Source organism: Empidonax traillii, unplaced genomic scaffold (assembly GCF_003031625.1).
Source record: "Empidonax traillii isolate 1590-97213 ecotype Southwest subspecies unplaced genomic scaffold, ASM303162v1 scaffold366:size559255, whole genome shotgun sequence".
Classification (NCBI taxonomy): domain Eukaryota; kingdom Metazoa; phylum Chordata; class Aves; order Passeriformes; family Tyrannidae; genus Empidonax; species Empidonax traillii.
In genome coordinates this window covers 302,060-318,587 of record NW_020955559.1, presented here as the reverse complement: position 1 = coordinate 318,587, position 16,528 = coordinate 302,060, and the positions used below count along the sequence as shown (strand labels likewise).

Genomic DNA, 16,528 nt, shown 5'->3' with positions numbered 1-16,528 from the left:
TATCACTGCCATTTTCATTTGTACTAATGTAGTAAGATTTCATACATATGCCCTCGCATATTTAACATTTGTTGATGAAGACTTTTAGATGTTTCTCATAGCAGAATATATATTTCATATAAATAATAAATATATTGATTTGGGGAGACTGAGGGACACATACACAACATGATCTTAGCGCTCTCTGATAGGACTATTCCTTCCTTCACTAATCGTTGAATAATGTCATTGATAAAAGACCCAATAATCAGTTCGCATATCTCAGAACCCTTTGACAGCAAACTTTGCTGGGAGTCTATGCCAGGTGTGGAACAAAAAAATGGGTCCTCAGGCTTTTTCTTTCAATACATTTACATGCTTTAATCATATTCAAGTTTATGTCCAAGAGTATTGGTTTCTAAGTAAGGGCAAACAAAAATTAAATCTTAAATAACAAATTCAGTTTGCTATGTCGTAGTACGACCAATTCTTACAAAGACCATTCCTACAGGAGTATGCAGTATCCGCCAGGATGCCTTTTCACAGAGCCGTAGTGGCTGATGTCTCAAACGAAAGGCAGTTTGCTCAAGGATTACTCACTGCAGACATTCTCCAAGGAAATCTTCTGTTTCTCTCATGCACAGAGCTCAATTTAGTAAAACAAGAATGGAAAAACTACAGTAGGAAAATGGCATGTGGCAAAAAAACCTACCACACCCAAGTCCATGACATCACTAATTACACATATACAAAAAAAGGTAGATCTACTTAACTGTTCTCATGATGTCTGAGCAAAATGCATTGCAGGAAGGGAAGAAGGCTTCCAGGGTTGATGTTATTAAAGCCCATGTTCTCACAGCAGGCAGGCCTGCCCTTCCCAGGAGAGCACCACACCTGCCCCTGACATCAGGGGGAGATTTGCTGCTCCTGTACAACTGGTTTGAAGGCCAAAGTAAAAATCTTTTGACAAAAATGTCACTACTGCATGGCTTCTCTTCCTGAAGAGCAAATAGTGTACAGCATATGGAAGATAATTCCTCTTTACACCCAAAATCCTCAGACATCCTTTGTCATCACCCAGCCTACACCACATGGTGCAGACATGGGTGGAAGCTTCGTTGTGACACATTCTCAGTTTTTACACCCAGAGGATGCCTTACAGGGAATATAAAATTCAGCCTTGCAGAGTTTGATTTCCATTCTCCCAACCAGTAAGTGTATTGCTACATTTCTGCAGGATTCAGTTCTAATGCATTAGGCAAATGCTGTAATTATTTTTCTTTTCCTCCTCACAGCTGTGCCATAAAGAAAGCATGTGATCACTGTTCATTCAGTATCACAGCATACGGAAAGACTCAGACATACAGAGAGCATGAAATGTAAACATTTAGAAATGCATATAATATAAACGCCTTTTAACCATTTAGCTCAGAGAATGAGATGCTATCCTTTGTATTCCATCAGAATGAACATGTATAGTGAGGCAATGAGTTGCTAAACCATGATATGAGCTGCTGCTATTCTTTCCCCCCCCCACCTCTTCAAGAAAGCACAGTTTCCATGAACTGGTTAAAATTTTTTTTAAATAAACTGAAAAATGGCTTTCTGTTTGTTTAGGAAACACATCTCATTAGGCAAAGGTGAGTCTGGCAGCCTAATCACTAGGACTTGGCTGTAATAACGTTTTCACTTTAAACTGAGGCTCCACGTTCTGCTATCAAATTATGAATTTGGTTTTGAAAAGGTTCTCTAGAAGAGGGATGTTTTAACAGGTCTTCTGCAGTGCAGGAGTTATCTCCCTTTATTCATTTTATTGCAAGCAGGAACTGGAGACAGAGCCATGCTGAGCCTTATCCAACTGACAACAGTGGGATCTGGACCAGCTCCCCAGTATCTGGAACTTCAGGTCTCCATCCACTGCATTATTTCAATGTGCAAAGTCCCAGTGGTGTTGAAAGACAACATAAAGAAAGCACTGATGGAATTATTGTTAACAGAAAAAAAACAGCAGCTCACTGCACGATTACATAAGTTGCAAGGTGATCTGGTTTTGCTCATTTAATTAGATATGTGTGTTTGTTCTATGTATGCACAGATAACTAGCCAAAATGCTTTACCTTAAGTGTCTCTAATGAGTAAATACATCCATTACTTTCAGCTGTCCAGTCACAGAGTTACAGATACTAAACCTATTTTCCAGTCACTCTGTAGTAACCAGTTAGAAACTGTGAGTGGCTACAATCCCATCTGCTGTTCATTGCTAATTACTTTAATTTCAGAACATTGGTCAAACGTATTATTAATACCACCATTTTCTACAATGGATTGTAAATCACATAATTTCTGTAACTTATGCTAATCCTGCTTAGTGGCCTACACAACAAGTTTGTGTCCCATGCTCAGACATCCCTCTCTGCTTTGCAAGAGGATAAAATAGAACTAAATATTCCCACACAATTTAAACTCTTGAAATGTGGGGAACACATACAATCTTTATACCACTGGAATGTAATTGATTACCAGTTACTGGTTTGGCATTTCCCCGATTACCCTGCCACAATTCAAAATAATGCACTGCATTAGATCATATATGTGAAAGGTAACACAGGGTGATCTTAATGTTATTATACTCAAAAGCCATTTTTCACATGTAACAATACCTACTGAAAACCTCCATGAGGGTCATCAGTTAAAGAGAACTGAAGAAACTGGTTTCCATGCAAAGAGGTTGGGAGAAGCACTTGAAGTGATAATATAAAGTGATAATGTTTCAGCTTTCGGCAAGCCAAATTTGGACAAAGCCCACACATTTGCAGAACTGTTGCAATTCTCACTCTTTTCTCAAGTCTTGGCTTGACTTCCAGATTTTTCAGTAACATGTTGTATCTCTATGTATAGGCACTAAACTCCTTCACCAGGTGCATAACTGTCCTTAGTCTCCTGCTCTCTCTGACCTACCCCAGAAAGAGGAAAAGGAGAAAGAGAAGGAGAAAGGGGAATATATATATATATATATATATACCCCAGAAATCAATATCCACATTTCTGTGTGGTATCAGAAGAGATAGCTTCTTGTATTTACTCCCTTATTTCATTATGATCCCAACAAAACCTAATACCCTGCTTTTTCTTAAATAAACACTCCTCCCCAACAAAAAGAAGAAGAAACTAAACAAAAGCAAAGCTAAAATTCTGCAATTCTGTTATATGAGTGCAGTCCAAAATGCCAGCTAACGTAGTTAGTGGCAGTCATGAGTAGAGGTACAGCTTGCACTAGAAATGTAGGAGCAACTGTAGATCCACGGTTCCCTCAGTAAGCACAGAAGAAAATTAATCTTCACAATTCTCTTTTTAAAGTGAACCTAACATACAAGTTTGGTCTGTGGAAACATGATTCACTTCTTTCCTTCAGTGTCACTTGCTTATGAAACATTGGGCTTATCACTTATTTCAGCAGTACCTCAGTTATGCCAGTATAGTTGGTATTATTTATTGCACAGTATAGAGGCAGACAGCTATTACAATAGGTTCTCTATTCTTGTGCTTGAGATTGTTGATATTGAGATATTCTTTAAAAATTGCTCTTCAGAGCCATGTCTCATTCTGGGATTAAACTGAAATATATTTCACGGTATGATTCTCTAAAACTCTAAACTCTTAATCATTAAATTTCTTCACTAATGGAGAAAATTCTCAAAATCTAGAAGACTGGGAAAGAATTTACCAAAAGGATTGAAGCCCCTGTGTTAATATAACTAAGCTATCTCCTCATACAGCACACACATTTCCAAAAATAGCCAGAAAGAGGAGAAAAGATAACATGATAATTGACAATGTTTCAAGATGTACTTTCTAAAGTATGTTGGCAAGTACTTCAACAAAGCTGTGTAATTGCACTATATGTTTCCAACAGATATGTCTATATTACTTTAATTAGTCAGACTGAAGGCAATGATTTCATGGAATGGATGGACTTGGGCAAGGAGAAGTACATTCTTTTTTTTTTTTTAAAAAAAAGTCTTTGATATTTAATCTGCCCTTGATCCAAATGCTACTCTACTCTATTTTTCCTCCTCTTTTTTCAAAATTCAAACCTAAATTCCACCACGCCAAAACAGTTTACAAATACTTCTTACAGAAAATGAAAAAATTCATGAAGGAACACAAAGTCTGCCAGCTCCTATAATCATAAGTTTTATGAAGAAAATTTGACCATCAGAAACTATATCCACATAACAGATTGAACCACAATGTTTACATGCACAGAGTAAAGCTCTCTTTGACCTATGGCTTCTTCTGCAACTACTGATTAGAATCCATCTGCATTGGAACATCAAACGTTAATAACTTTTTTTTTTTTTTTTTTTTTTTTTGCTTACCTGGGTTACATCTTTGGCTAATCAGGAGGTGAAAGGCTCCAGATCCCTTACCAATCTCCTGAGCCATCCAGTCTGCCTTTGCAATTACTCTTAATCTTCTAATCCTAAAATATTTTCTAATGCTCTTGTTTATTCATTTGCTTTGTGCAATATAGCATCCAGAACATTTTAACCATCCCACATTTATGAAGTTCTTCATGTCATGCAGGCCAGAACATATTCCTGGCTTTCATGCAAGTTTTTGTAACACCACCCAGTTCTCTAACCTCCCCTGTGGAGGTTCACTCCCTCTCACTGCCTCTCTTTCTGCATTTAAACCCAGGAGAATCTTCATAGTATATTCTTAAAACTATTTACCACACTGTGTTTCATTTATAGGTGGACAGATCTATGTTGCACAAGTGTTATGAAGACTCAGGGCAAACTCCTGGCTTTCTGAGCTGTTTATACTTACCAAAACAAGGAAGCAAACTATTGGGTCACATTCATTCAAGATAAGTGCATTCTTGACATTTGTTCTGTTGCCATTGAAGCCAGAACACTTTTTTGACATTAGAATTTTAGAAGTATTTTTAGAACAAAGACTGTGACAGAACAATAATAGGACTTAAATTAAGGTCAGGAGACCAGATGTGTAAAACCAACAAAAGTAAGAAACAGAAAATCAAGGCTTTCATTTGCTAACTAATGTTACTAGACTAATATCTAGGACCTAAAAGAAGCACTATTCCTTCTACTCTGTGTAGATAAAATTACCAGACAGTTCCTTGACTACTGTAAACTCACACAGCCTCACAGGCTTAGAGGTAAACTCACATTGATTTATACAAGAAGAAAGCCTAGCTGCTTTACTTTTTCCCCAGCAGCTCTATTTTTTGAACTCTCATCCTTTCTGTGGGCTAGCTTAGCAGTTTATATGTTTAAATATAAGCATTACTATTACTAGTCTCACCAACTTTTTTTATTAACCTCTCTTCAAATACTACCTAATATCCCTGTAATAAAGAAAGGAATATCAACACATTAACAACTTGACCTTGAAGGCTGTGAATATACATCACATCAGTTGTTCCACAAAAACTGTCCATCTGAATACTATAATATTAGGGTAGACTACTTCTCACTGAAGGAAGACTAGAATAGCTTATTTCTGTCACTGAGCAAGTCAGTGTTCCCAGGCACTTACTATTTAGCTGACATGCTGTAAATCACTGCATATCATTTTGAAGAGTAAACTTGCCAAATCTCCATAGAAGTGATATAAAGACCTTTTACTACATATATAAATCATTCCTTATCAGCTGTAGTCAATGTAGAAGTTAAATGCCTATTTCATGTGCTTTTTTCATGTAATGTTGATAAATATGCATGTATGCAGATATATATACATGAGAAAAAGAAGCACATATATGTATACACACACAAGCACATTTGTAATAATTTATTTATAATTGTGATTTGCTACCAACACTTCCTGTACTTGACACCTTTTCTTTGTCATGTCAGTTCTTTAAAAGAGATGACTGAATCTTGTTCTCCTGAGGTGTGACTGTCTCAGGGTGCAAAGCAGCCTCCAAGACTGATCACGACACAGAAATAAGACTTAAACAGGTATGCCCACATGCAGATGCAACACCCAAGACAGCTTGATAGCCTTCAGTTTAAGCAGGAAAGTCTCCAGGGAGAGTGTGCAACATGGCTGACATGAAATGGGCCTTCTGGGAGATCCCACTCTCATGCAAATATATATATATATATATATATATATATATATATATATATCATAATCTAGTCCAAGAGATCAGGATATATCATATCCAACGATAGTTGTTCAGTTTGTTTAGATCTAATTCCTGTTTTATGGACAATAGAGCCTAAGTCAGTGAGACAAATAATATAAGATTTTGATCCATTTGTCTAACCATGTGAGGAAAATTAAATTCATTCACATACATGTTTCCACTTGCTCATGTCATTTATGTATCCATGTCACCTTCTAGGAAAACCACTTGATGACAAAGCTGAACTTCAAGAAAGTTTGATTTGTTAATAATACAAAAGAAAATGCTGTACTTATTTAGGCCTCCAGTCTGTAATTCCCACCCTATCTGTAAGAGTCCTTTTGCCAAAACCACCAAAAATGTAAATCAAAACCTTTACATGAGAAGCACTTCTGATTGTACCTGCACTTCTAAAGACCCCTACAGTTTCAGTCTTACCTTCACAGCTTCATACTTACTCAAATCACTAATATAAGAGTGAAGGATAAAAAACAGGAACTACTAATAAAACCACTGGTTCTCATTCAGCTGAATCATAGTTAGACTGGACTTCATACTAGTCACACATGTCTAGCATGAGAACAGAAAAGATGCCAGATTTGATATATTGAAATCCAGACCACTAAAAAACACTCATGGCATAACACTGGGTCGGCACATGGAACTCACCAGTGACTTTTAAAGGACACAAAAGGAAGAGCTTTATACACTCTGCATGTGTAGGCACTTCTGCCACTTTCTAGGACACCGAGCAGCCTACTGGCTGGACATCCAGCAGTGCTCTCAGTTGCTGTGAAAATCCTGAAAAAGTTGTTACTTAATATGTTGGTACTTATATATGTGGCTAGTAGGTCAAGGGAGATGGTTTTCCCTCTCTACTCCATTCTCATGAGACTCCACTTGGAGTACTGCATCCAGCTCTGGGGCTTCCCACATGCGAAAGACATGGGCCTGTTGGAGTGAGTCCTGAGGAGGCCACAAAGCTGATCAGAGGGCTGGAACACCTCTCCCATGAAGACAAGCTGAGAGAGTTGGGGCTGTTCAACAGTGGAAGGCTCCCAGGAGACTTTATAGCAACATTCCTATACCTATAGCAGCAGTCCTGTGCCCAAATGGGCATGAGAATGTCGGAGAAGAACTTTTTACAAGGGCATATAGTGATAGGACAAGGGTGAGAGCTTCAAACTGAATGAGAGTAGGTTTAAATAAGATATTAGGAAGAAATTCTTCACTAGGAGCATGTTGAGGCACTGGAAGAGGTTGCCCAGAGAAGTTGTGGTAGCCCCACCTCTGAAAGTGTTCAAGGTCAGGTTGGATACGGCACTGAGAAACCTGGTCTAGTGAAAAATATTCCTGTCCACAGCAGGGGGGTTGGAACTAGATGATCTTTAAGGCCTCTTCCAATGCAAATCATTCTATAATTCATATATGAAAAAGGACTGGACTGAGCAGTATAGGAAAACTCTTAAAACATTGGATGTCTAGAACCACAGAAAAAAAAACACCTGCCAATAACCTCTCATTAGTATGTGGGGTAGTAAATAATGCAGTCATTTTTTTTTCTTTTTTTTTTTCTTCACACTTGTACTGAAATACAATCAAGAAACTTTAGTATGGCTTTTATCAATCTATATTTTTTGAGAAATTTGTCTTCTTATATGTCTGTCTAGATTTAAAACCATGAAAAAATCAAAATGAGAAGACTGGATTAAACAAAAAAAAGCATGTTTTTCTACATTCTGAATCTTTTTAATGGCTGAATACAAGAGGAGGTAGATCTCTGCCTATAAGCTCCAGAACCAGGGCCATGCTGAGCAGGAAACTCCTCAAAGGTAGCAAACACAATATGAAGCAACCGTAAGAACTGCTGATCACTGCAGTATGTCTTTATTTGTGGCTGCATGAATACCCTTCTCCCTTGGGACATGCCATCTGAAACCCTCACCTGAACACAGACATTTCAGTCCTTTCTTTGAGGGACACTGTTCTCTTTTAAAACGTATCAGGAAATGGGGTCACGCTCCCTTTTATACAATAGCCTAATGACTTGAACACTTGTTCAGGAAACAGGAAAAGTAGGCTCCTTTCCTTGCTCTGTCAGAGGGGATCCAAGCTTTCTTCTTCACCCTCACTGGGCATGTCCTATCCATTAGCTATAATGGAAGACAACACTCTCCAACCTTTCTGCTGAAGCTGTCCCATTCACTAGTCATAAAAAAATTGGAGGTTAGAGACTGCCTACTGTCTACTTTCAAGCAGCTTGCCTGTCTCCAGACTTTTCCATTTACATTAAAGAGTCATTAGATCAAACACAGAAGGAGACTTAATCATATAGCAGCAAAGGCAATAGATTTCAGCATCATAGCTGTTACCTTAGTCACATAGATTTTACTTTAAGTGAAGTCTTTGGATCCAGTAAAGTCTACTGCTTTAGGCACATCCACAAAGCCTTACATAGACTCGAATATCCATCAAGACAAGGCCACCTATAGAGACTGATCAATTAACTAAATGTGAAGAAAAAGTAATGAGGGGCATCAGCAAAAATTGATCCATTGAACTCACTTCAAATATTATTCCAATAAAAGCTGTAAAGCTGATTAACACATTCCCTGGGAATTCAGAGATGTGATAGTGAATGTTTTCTGAAATCTATACTGGCAAAAAAGTTAATCTCCCAGAAACTGCTCAGTGATTTTACCCAATCCTATGGAATTTATTTTAACTCAGTGAACCAAAAACCTTTGAAAAAAGAAAGGGGAACAAAGACTAAAGGAGATTTTCAAAATAACATTTTCAAAAAAGACAGATCAGTCTGGGTTAAACTTTCAAACCAAGTAAAAATCTACACAGAAGTAAGGCCAGAAAAATTGGACTATTTACACAGTTCCTAGCCAAATCCTCTTTAGATACTACAAAACACATCCTCAACATTTGTGTACCTGAATGTGAAGCTAAATGTATATGCCTCGTTTTGCTGACTACAATACTTGCTAAAAGCTGGGTTTGAAGTGTTTCCTGGCTAGGAGTTGGGTTTAAGTTTTCTAGGACAGACTTCACTTCTGTGATATAAGTCCAAAAATTCATTTGATTTCTTTCTTCCAAGCCCTCAGCAAATGGACAACATCCCTACATATCTGCAGATAGGATAGGAGATACATTTTTTTCCTGCACTCAGACATATTCCTGTTGCTTTTCATTTGCCTTTGTTATGAACGCACACTATGGGCTCAATAGCATCACTCACTACTACAAATCTTCGTACACCGTGGTCTCAACTGACCACCGTGAGCCAGATCAAACTCAGTCACCTTCATCCCCTGGCTTCTGCACCCAGCTCCCTGGACTGAGACCATATATCTGTTGATAACTTCCAGCCCAGCTACAACAGAACAATTTGTTAAGCGCAAGGGAATCAATAGATCAGACTCTAAGCCCAGTCCATTACTATTTCAAGTTAATTACAAAGGGATTATTTTTGTTTAGCCCAGTACCTATACCAAATAATACTGTTTACATGAACCAATTATTCAGGTTCAGTTCCCTCTCCATGTTACACAGGAGTTTGACTGAACCAATTTTAGCTGGAGCACCAATCGATACAATCCCTCATTGCGGCAGGGGATACCAGCCGTCCAGATGCCTGAGAAAAATCCCCTCCAAAATGGATGTAGAAGCAGTATAAACATGTGTGGGTACAAAGGGGATTTTCAAATGTTCTTTTACTGTGTTTATGAATCTCACAAAGCTGCTCTGAATTGGGAGCGCGGGAGGAGAAAGCACAAAATTAATCAGTTACTTATCTTCTGACATGTTCTGGATCAACATCTGGTGCATGTGCAAGTGATGTAGTAGGGTATTTGCCACAAAAGATTGTTTAATCTTCTATTCCCAAATTGGGCAGGGAAAATTAGCACTCTTAAAAATTAAGTTTCCAGATCCATTTTTTTTTATTTTATTTCAAATAAATAGCCAACATTGTATAGGTTGTCTGTTCTATTTTGGAAAATGTTTTTCATCTGAGAAAAGACTGATCTGAAGTAGATTATCTATGGGCTGTTTCCTACCGCTTTTTGTCTCCCCTGCAGTATCTTACTGCCAGAGTTTAGTAGACAAGTATAGTCTAGGTTCAGCTGTTTTATTTCTCCTTCTATCAGTTCAAACTGAGATAGCTCACACATCTGTTTTATTTCTGAAAGCACTGCATAGGAAAAGTGTCCAGCTCATTCTAATCTAGCATAACTTTCCTATAAATAACTAAGAACCTAACGAAACAATTGTTTGGAGGAAATGAAAGTGTGTTTAGAAACTCAAATTCCTCTATACTGTATTTCTGAGCTGTTCCAGTTTGAATGTCTTCCTGACAGCATGGATCAGTTGCTCTAAGATGCTGTCCCCAGAGTCAGCAAACTGAAACTATAGCAGGAAATCCAGGTATTAACATCATACTATGTGCTAATTATAAACCATCATTTCACAATCTGACATTATTCACTTCTAACCTCTTTTAACTACAACCCGTATTTGCTTTCTAATCACAGTTTGACAGGAGAGAGTGTCTGACACAAGACAGTGAAGCGATCTTTTAATGAGACAGCAGTTCAAAGATTGCATCTTTTACACAAGTAACAACCTTAGTTTGATTTGCTGCTCCACAAAGAAGTTGTAGAGTTTCTGAAAAAAGAGTAAAGTTTAAATCATTTAAAAAGATTCAAGTGCCTGACTTGTTTTCTGGTTTGGGCTTCTTACTTGAAGTTAGATGTTAGCCATCTTAGCCTTGCAAAATTTCTTTCCTATAGCTATAGTTTCTGCAAACATTACTAAATATTTTCAGCCTTCTACCTTTTTATTTTAAGATACCCTGGAGTTTTGTCTAATGATTACTACAAGGTTTGCATGCCTGCAGTCATTTGAAAATAGATGGGCATTTGAGCTTGTATGATATGCAAACTTTGTTACTTTTTTTTTGTTCTTAAAACCTGATTTTTTGTATCATATAGAACACCGAGGTATCCTACTGCATCTCTTAGTTCATTCCGAGGATTATTTTTTTTAAATTAGCATCGATTCTTTTTTTAACTAATTAAGTATTAGCTGATAAAAAACTAACAGAAACTCTATGGAAAAGTTTTTAAGTCCAGTCTTTTGTGGGAAAAAGAAGATTGTTATTTTTTTCCCTTTTTTTTTTTTTTTAACAGCAGTATCTGTAGTTTTTTCCCTGCTTAAACTAGATGAGAAAATTACTGAGGCAATAATCCTTTTCTTACAGGCTTACTAATGTGAAGGACAGCATGGATTACTGTTACTTTTGAAATGTTTTAAATACCCATTGTGTATCCTGTTTTTCTGGCACTAGACAACTTCAGAGCTGCCAAGACTTGCCATTTATTTTATCTTAATAAAGAATCAATAAGCCAAATCTTGACTCCCAGCAGCTGATAATTTAGGATTACATTTTTAATTTCCAGCTGCTGTCTTTTGTCTATCTGGTTGTTATTTTTCATTATTATTTACTCTTTTCTTTCTGTGACAGCAAACCCTTCAGATATGATTACCAATTCAGCAGTTTGCCTGTTTGCTGAATAAGATCTTTTGCTATTGATTATAACTACTAAATTGTACATAGAAATGTCACTGGTCAAAAAGCCAAATACTCCTCTACTGTACAGGATGCTCAACAGACCTGCAGAAAGCCTGGCTAAAATTGACCAAAAGCCTTCTTATGGCTTAAGCAGGTTATATGAGATGCATTAATCATGCAGGTAAGAGAGGCTTTGCAAACAACTGGCTTTGCAGCTGAGAAGGCAGTTAGCAGAAGCAGGGAGACTGGGAAAATACAAACCTGCACATCGTAAGTCCCATTTAATAAGACAGGCCTCTGGGAGTTGATGTCCTGAAGCACCCCTGAAAGCACAGTGCGGTTGACTTTCTGGAAGTCTTTGGAGTGGCTGAATTGCACCATGTTGTGGAGAGCCAAAATTTTAGTGTCAAGCTCAGCATCCTGCCTGGTGCGGTTATGCAGTCCTAGGTGGTACTTGCGGAAGTGTTTGATGAGATCTGTGGGGTCATTCCCATAGTAACCATACCCACAGATGTTGCATTTGAAGTCCTGAAGCTCTGGAGACAGAGGCGCTGTATCTGGGTTATCATTTACCAACAAATCTGCTTTCGATTTGTTCAGCCTTAAACCCCCATCTGAAGGCACTTGTGGGTTTTTTGAGGCCGTGGGGACCGGGCTTGAGCCTTGGCCATCAGTTTGACCACTTTGCACTTGCACTGTTTCATCTGAAGCTTTTGGCGACATCTGATGCTCCTCATTTGTCTCCGCTGCATCTCCTGACGGGGTACAGACCACATCTTGGGTGTCATCTGCATCTGATTTTTGAGGAGACTTCAAGGGCTCACAGATTCCCCCAACAGCTGGAGATGAGAAAGCCAGCATATTTCTGTCTGTCACCTCATCATGAGGGAAGGATGGAACATTTCCTCCCTTATTGTGGCTTTCATAATTGAAGCCAGCCTTTTCACTCAGCACTGAGCTTTTCAAGTCCTTTTTAACGCTGGAAGATGGCTCTTGGACATGCATGCAAAGTTCCTCCTTGTTATTTAACTCTGCCGCATCACCCTGCTCTGTGTTTTCTTGCATCTGCTCTGCAGAAAATTCTTTTTTTCTTCCAGACTCTTCACTTTCAGTACCTGTAGACTCAAGGGTCTGTACCTCACCTTCACTAGCAACGTTTCTTAGAGGGGGGTTCTTTTTCCGGACCATATCTACCACAGAAAAAGAAACAAAAAAGAAAAAAAGAAAAAAAAAAAAAAAAAAAAAAAAAAAAAAAAAAAAAAAAAAAAAAAAAAAAAAAAAAAAAAAAAAAAAAAAAAAAAAAAAAAAAAAAAAAAAAAAAAAAAAAAAAAAAAAAAAAAAAAACTATTGAATTATTCGAGATATATAGCAGATTACAAACCTGACACCTTTTAAAGCATTCTGAACTATATGACTACATTGAATACACCAACTTTCCAGAAAATTTTTGTCAAACAGCTTTTTAGACTATGCAGAAAACTGGAATTTTTCATTTAAAAAATTATCACACTGAGACTGAAGTGATAATAAAAAAAGAACTTTAAGACCTGCAAAAACACTACCATGAGAGTCAGTGAATTACAGGTTTAATTATCTTTTGAGAAGATAATGGTCTGACAGAAATAATTTTAAATGAACACTTCTTTTTAAATAATTTTAAAAAACTAAGGGGAAAAAACTTTAGCAGTCTAATATTCATACACTGTACAACTACATATAAAGTAGTTTTCAAAAATATATCTAAAAGCCATAATCAGAAGAATTTAAACAAGTTATTACGAAGGAAACAGATTTAGAAGCGTAAGTAACTTGAGGTTTCAGAGAAAGTATTTTTCCTAAGCAGGTATCAGTTTCTCTATAGCAAAAGTTTCCCCTCCTACTGCCCATAAACTTCAAACAGGATTATACGGATATTCTAGAGTCAGGCCCCACAGTACATTATTCATGTAATTAGTTCTATTTGCCAAACAAACAAAAACTAACTTTATTAGGAAACCCGTTGTCAATAAAATTTTACAGGCCTGGACCCAGACATTTGACATCACCATGTGGCTGAGTCGGGATCTGCCCTGAAAACACCTGGAATCCACATGGATCTAATCAGCCAAACCTTCCTGTGCTCAGTCCTCTTTGCAGACATAGCCACTACTGCTAAATCTGCAAGTACACTTCCAGGATCCATTTAAGATAGCTGAGACAGGACAGCAATAAGGACCAGAGAGAAAGGAGGAGTCTGCCACTGGTAAGTTAGCTGCTCACTCAACAGGGGAGATTATGGAAGGACAAGTAATCAGACTATGCAGGTACTAAGTCAAATTCCTCATCCACTATGTCTTCACCTTCCCCAGCCTACTTAGAGAAAATACATATATGAAACTCCCCTGCTCTCTCTACTGTGTGGTTCTGGATTTGATATTTATCACCAGATGGTTTGATCCATTTGTGTTCACATGCTAGCTATGGGCAGAAGACAGATGTGCTACAACTTTTTCTATGCTCTTAATCTTTGCCAATGCTGTGTACAGTGATGGATGCTTCTCTTTGCCAAATTGTGTGTGGTCTGGTGGCAGCAGCTTGCAGTACCACACATGAGACATGAGCTGCAGGCTCAAGTCTGAGCCCCCATTCCCAGGCCAGCCACAGCCGGGCCCTAGAGAGGCACTGGAGATACATATTGCTCTGCAAAGGAAGGAACACCTGGTGACTCTGGAAGCAGCACTGATGTGCTCAAAATGGATGTATCCAGACCTTGGAAAGCCGTGGATGACCTTCTCAAAACTGTACTTTGAGAAGTATGTCTGGGGACAGAGGTTAAAAATAAAAGAACAGGCATCTGTACATCCTCTTATTTACATCTGCTCCACATGAAAGGGCACTGTATGCTCTGTTGATAAAAACAGACAACTTCTTAGGGGAAGTGTTCAACTTGTGTCTTGGGCTGGCTCTGTTGTCTTTGTGGTTGAGCTCATCCACAGGCAGCATGGGCTACAGCAAGACGGCTTTCACACAGAATGCCAGCTCGTGTTACAGAAATTTTGACACTCCGTGTGGTCTTAATAGGTTTCTTAAATGCCTACTATGATTCCTTATTGTAGAAGACATTCATGCTTGGGAACCAAGTGTCTTCTTCTAATGACAACCACACCTACCAGGATATGTATGCACTAAATTGTACTTTTTTTTTTTTTTTTTTTTTGTCCCAATAACTTCTGAACCGTGAAGTCACTCAGAACTAAGAAAAAAAAAAAAAGATTTTCTATTGTGGTAAGAGAACTGTTACAATACAGACTCAGCCTACTAAAACAACATGTACACGTATATAATTCAAGGTATAAATATAGCCCTCAGCCTTTTAGCATTACTGCTTCTCTGTGGGACTCCATGAATGCTCTTGGTTAACACACACTAAAAATATCTGTGAGCATCTCTGGTAGGTGTTCTGCTAAGTCTGTATTTTTCTTCTGGTTACACCTCCCAAACCGTTTTTAAAATAACTTCTGTTTAAATACAATCCATGGCAGAGGACAGAGAAAGAAGTCCTGACTTCGAAGTGAAGAAAAATCAGAAATAGAGAAAGTAAACATCATGACTGTTACCTCAGTCAAAACTAAACAAGACTAAATGCAATGTTTTAAAATGTTTTTGTTACAGATATTTTTGGCAGATAAGGAAAGCTTAGAGATTTGCTATCTTCATAGCAACTGACAGAAGAGAGTCAGAAAAAAAGACACAGAAAAAATAAGTCTCTATAAAGAAAAGAGAAGAAAAGAAAAACCTGGACTCTATACAGGCTAACTGGACAGCAGATCTAGATACTTTGGTTCAGATTTTCCCAGTTTATTTGTGAGTCTCTGGAGGGGAAAGAAGAAAAACATATCTGCCTAATAGAGCTTTTCCATGCAGAATTCTACACTTGGAGAAAGAAAGGAAAGAAGATAATACTGATTTAAATATAAAAACTTCCTTAAGTTGAATTTCAAAGTATTTTCCTCTCTTTTTAATTTTAGCTTTTGAAAAATCATCTGTCATTTATTTGCTTGATATCCACTCAAGGGGATGGTAAGAAAAGACACAGGAGTTTTTTGTCGCTGAAATTCCACCACTATCATTTTTCAGAGACATATTATGTAAATAAAACTACATTTGCAATACTCCTAAATCGAAGAAACCATCCCCTAGCAAGTCATAAGTTAGATATAGAAGGAATATAGCCACTCTGAAATTATTATCTCTAAGACAAATAACAGATTGCACAATGTTTTATTGTGTGCCAAGAACGTTTTCGGTTAACAATTTCACTTGAAAAAATAGATCACATACTTGTAAAATCATACCCAGCATTGACTTCATAAGGCATGTGGCTTTAGAGTGCTTTTTACAATTATTAATTCTATTAGTCAACTAGCAGGCGGGCTAATGCAACTGTCTTAGAAGATGCACGGAAGACACAGAAGACATTTTGAGAGCTGATCTGTATATCTGCAAAACAAAACAAAAAAAAAGGTTTTCCTTCCTAAATTATGCATTCCAAATATGTTTTTTTACTTAAAAACATTATTACACCTATTGTACAATCACATGCATCTGTTACTGGGCACTATACAAATAGTGGCCGCTGTTCTCTATTTCCCTCAAGCATGAGAAATCCCATAGATGCCTTCTGCTCAGACACACATGCTCTTCCACACATTTGCACACACATAAAGACAGACAAAAAATATTTCAGAGACAATGATCACCAAATACAAAGTTTAAAACAAGTTTAAAGTAACTGTTGAAAATGAGCTGTAGAAAAGAAGTGTCTTAAA

General features: G+C 37.6%; 1 protein-coding gene across 7 annotated transcripts in view; it reads right to left on the bottom strand.

Annotated features, from left to right (window-relative positions):
- TRPS1 (transcriptional repressor GATA binding 1) overlaps positions 1–16,528 on the bottom strand; it is a 217,464-nt gene that overhangs the window by 161,846 nt on the left and 39,090 nt on the right. For 5 of the 7 annotated variants that reach the window (XM_027892746.1, XM_027892753.1, XM_027892749.1 and 2 more), the window contains exons 2-3: positions 16,041–16,199; positions 11,982–12,910 (exon numbers count right to left, since the gene is read on the bottom strand). In XM_027892746.1, the coding sequence (XP_027748547.1) occupies positions 11,982–12,910; positions 16,041–16,077 (966 nt within the window). In that variant the 5' untranslated portion in view covers positions 16,078–16,199. The remainder of the gene's footprint in view (positions 1–11,981; positions 12,911–16,040; positions 16,200–16,528) is intronic. The other 2 variants (XM_027892751.1, XM_027892752.1) reach the window with 2 other exon arrangements.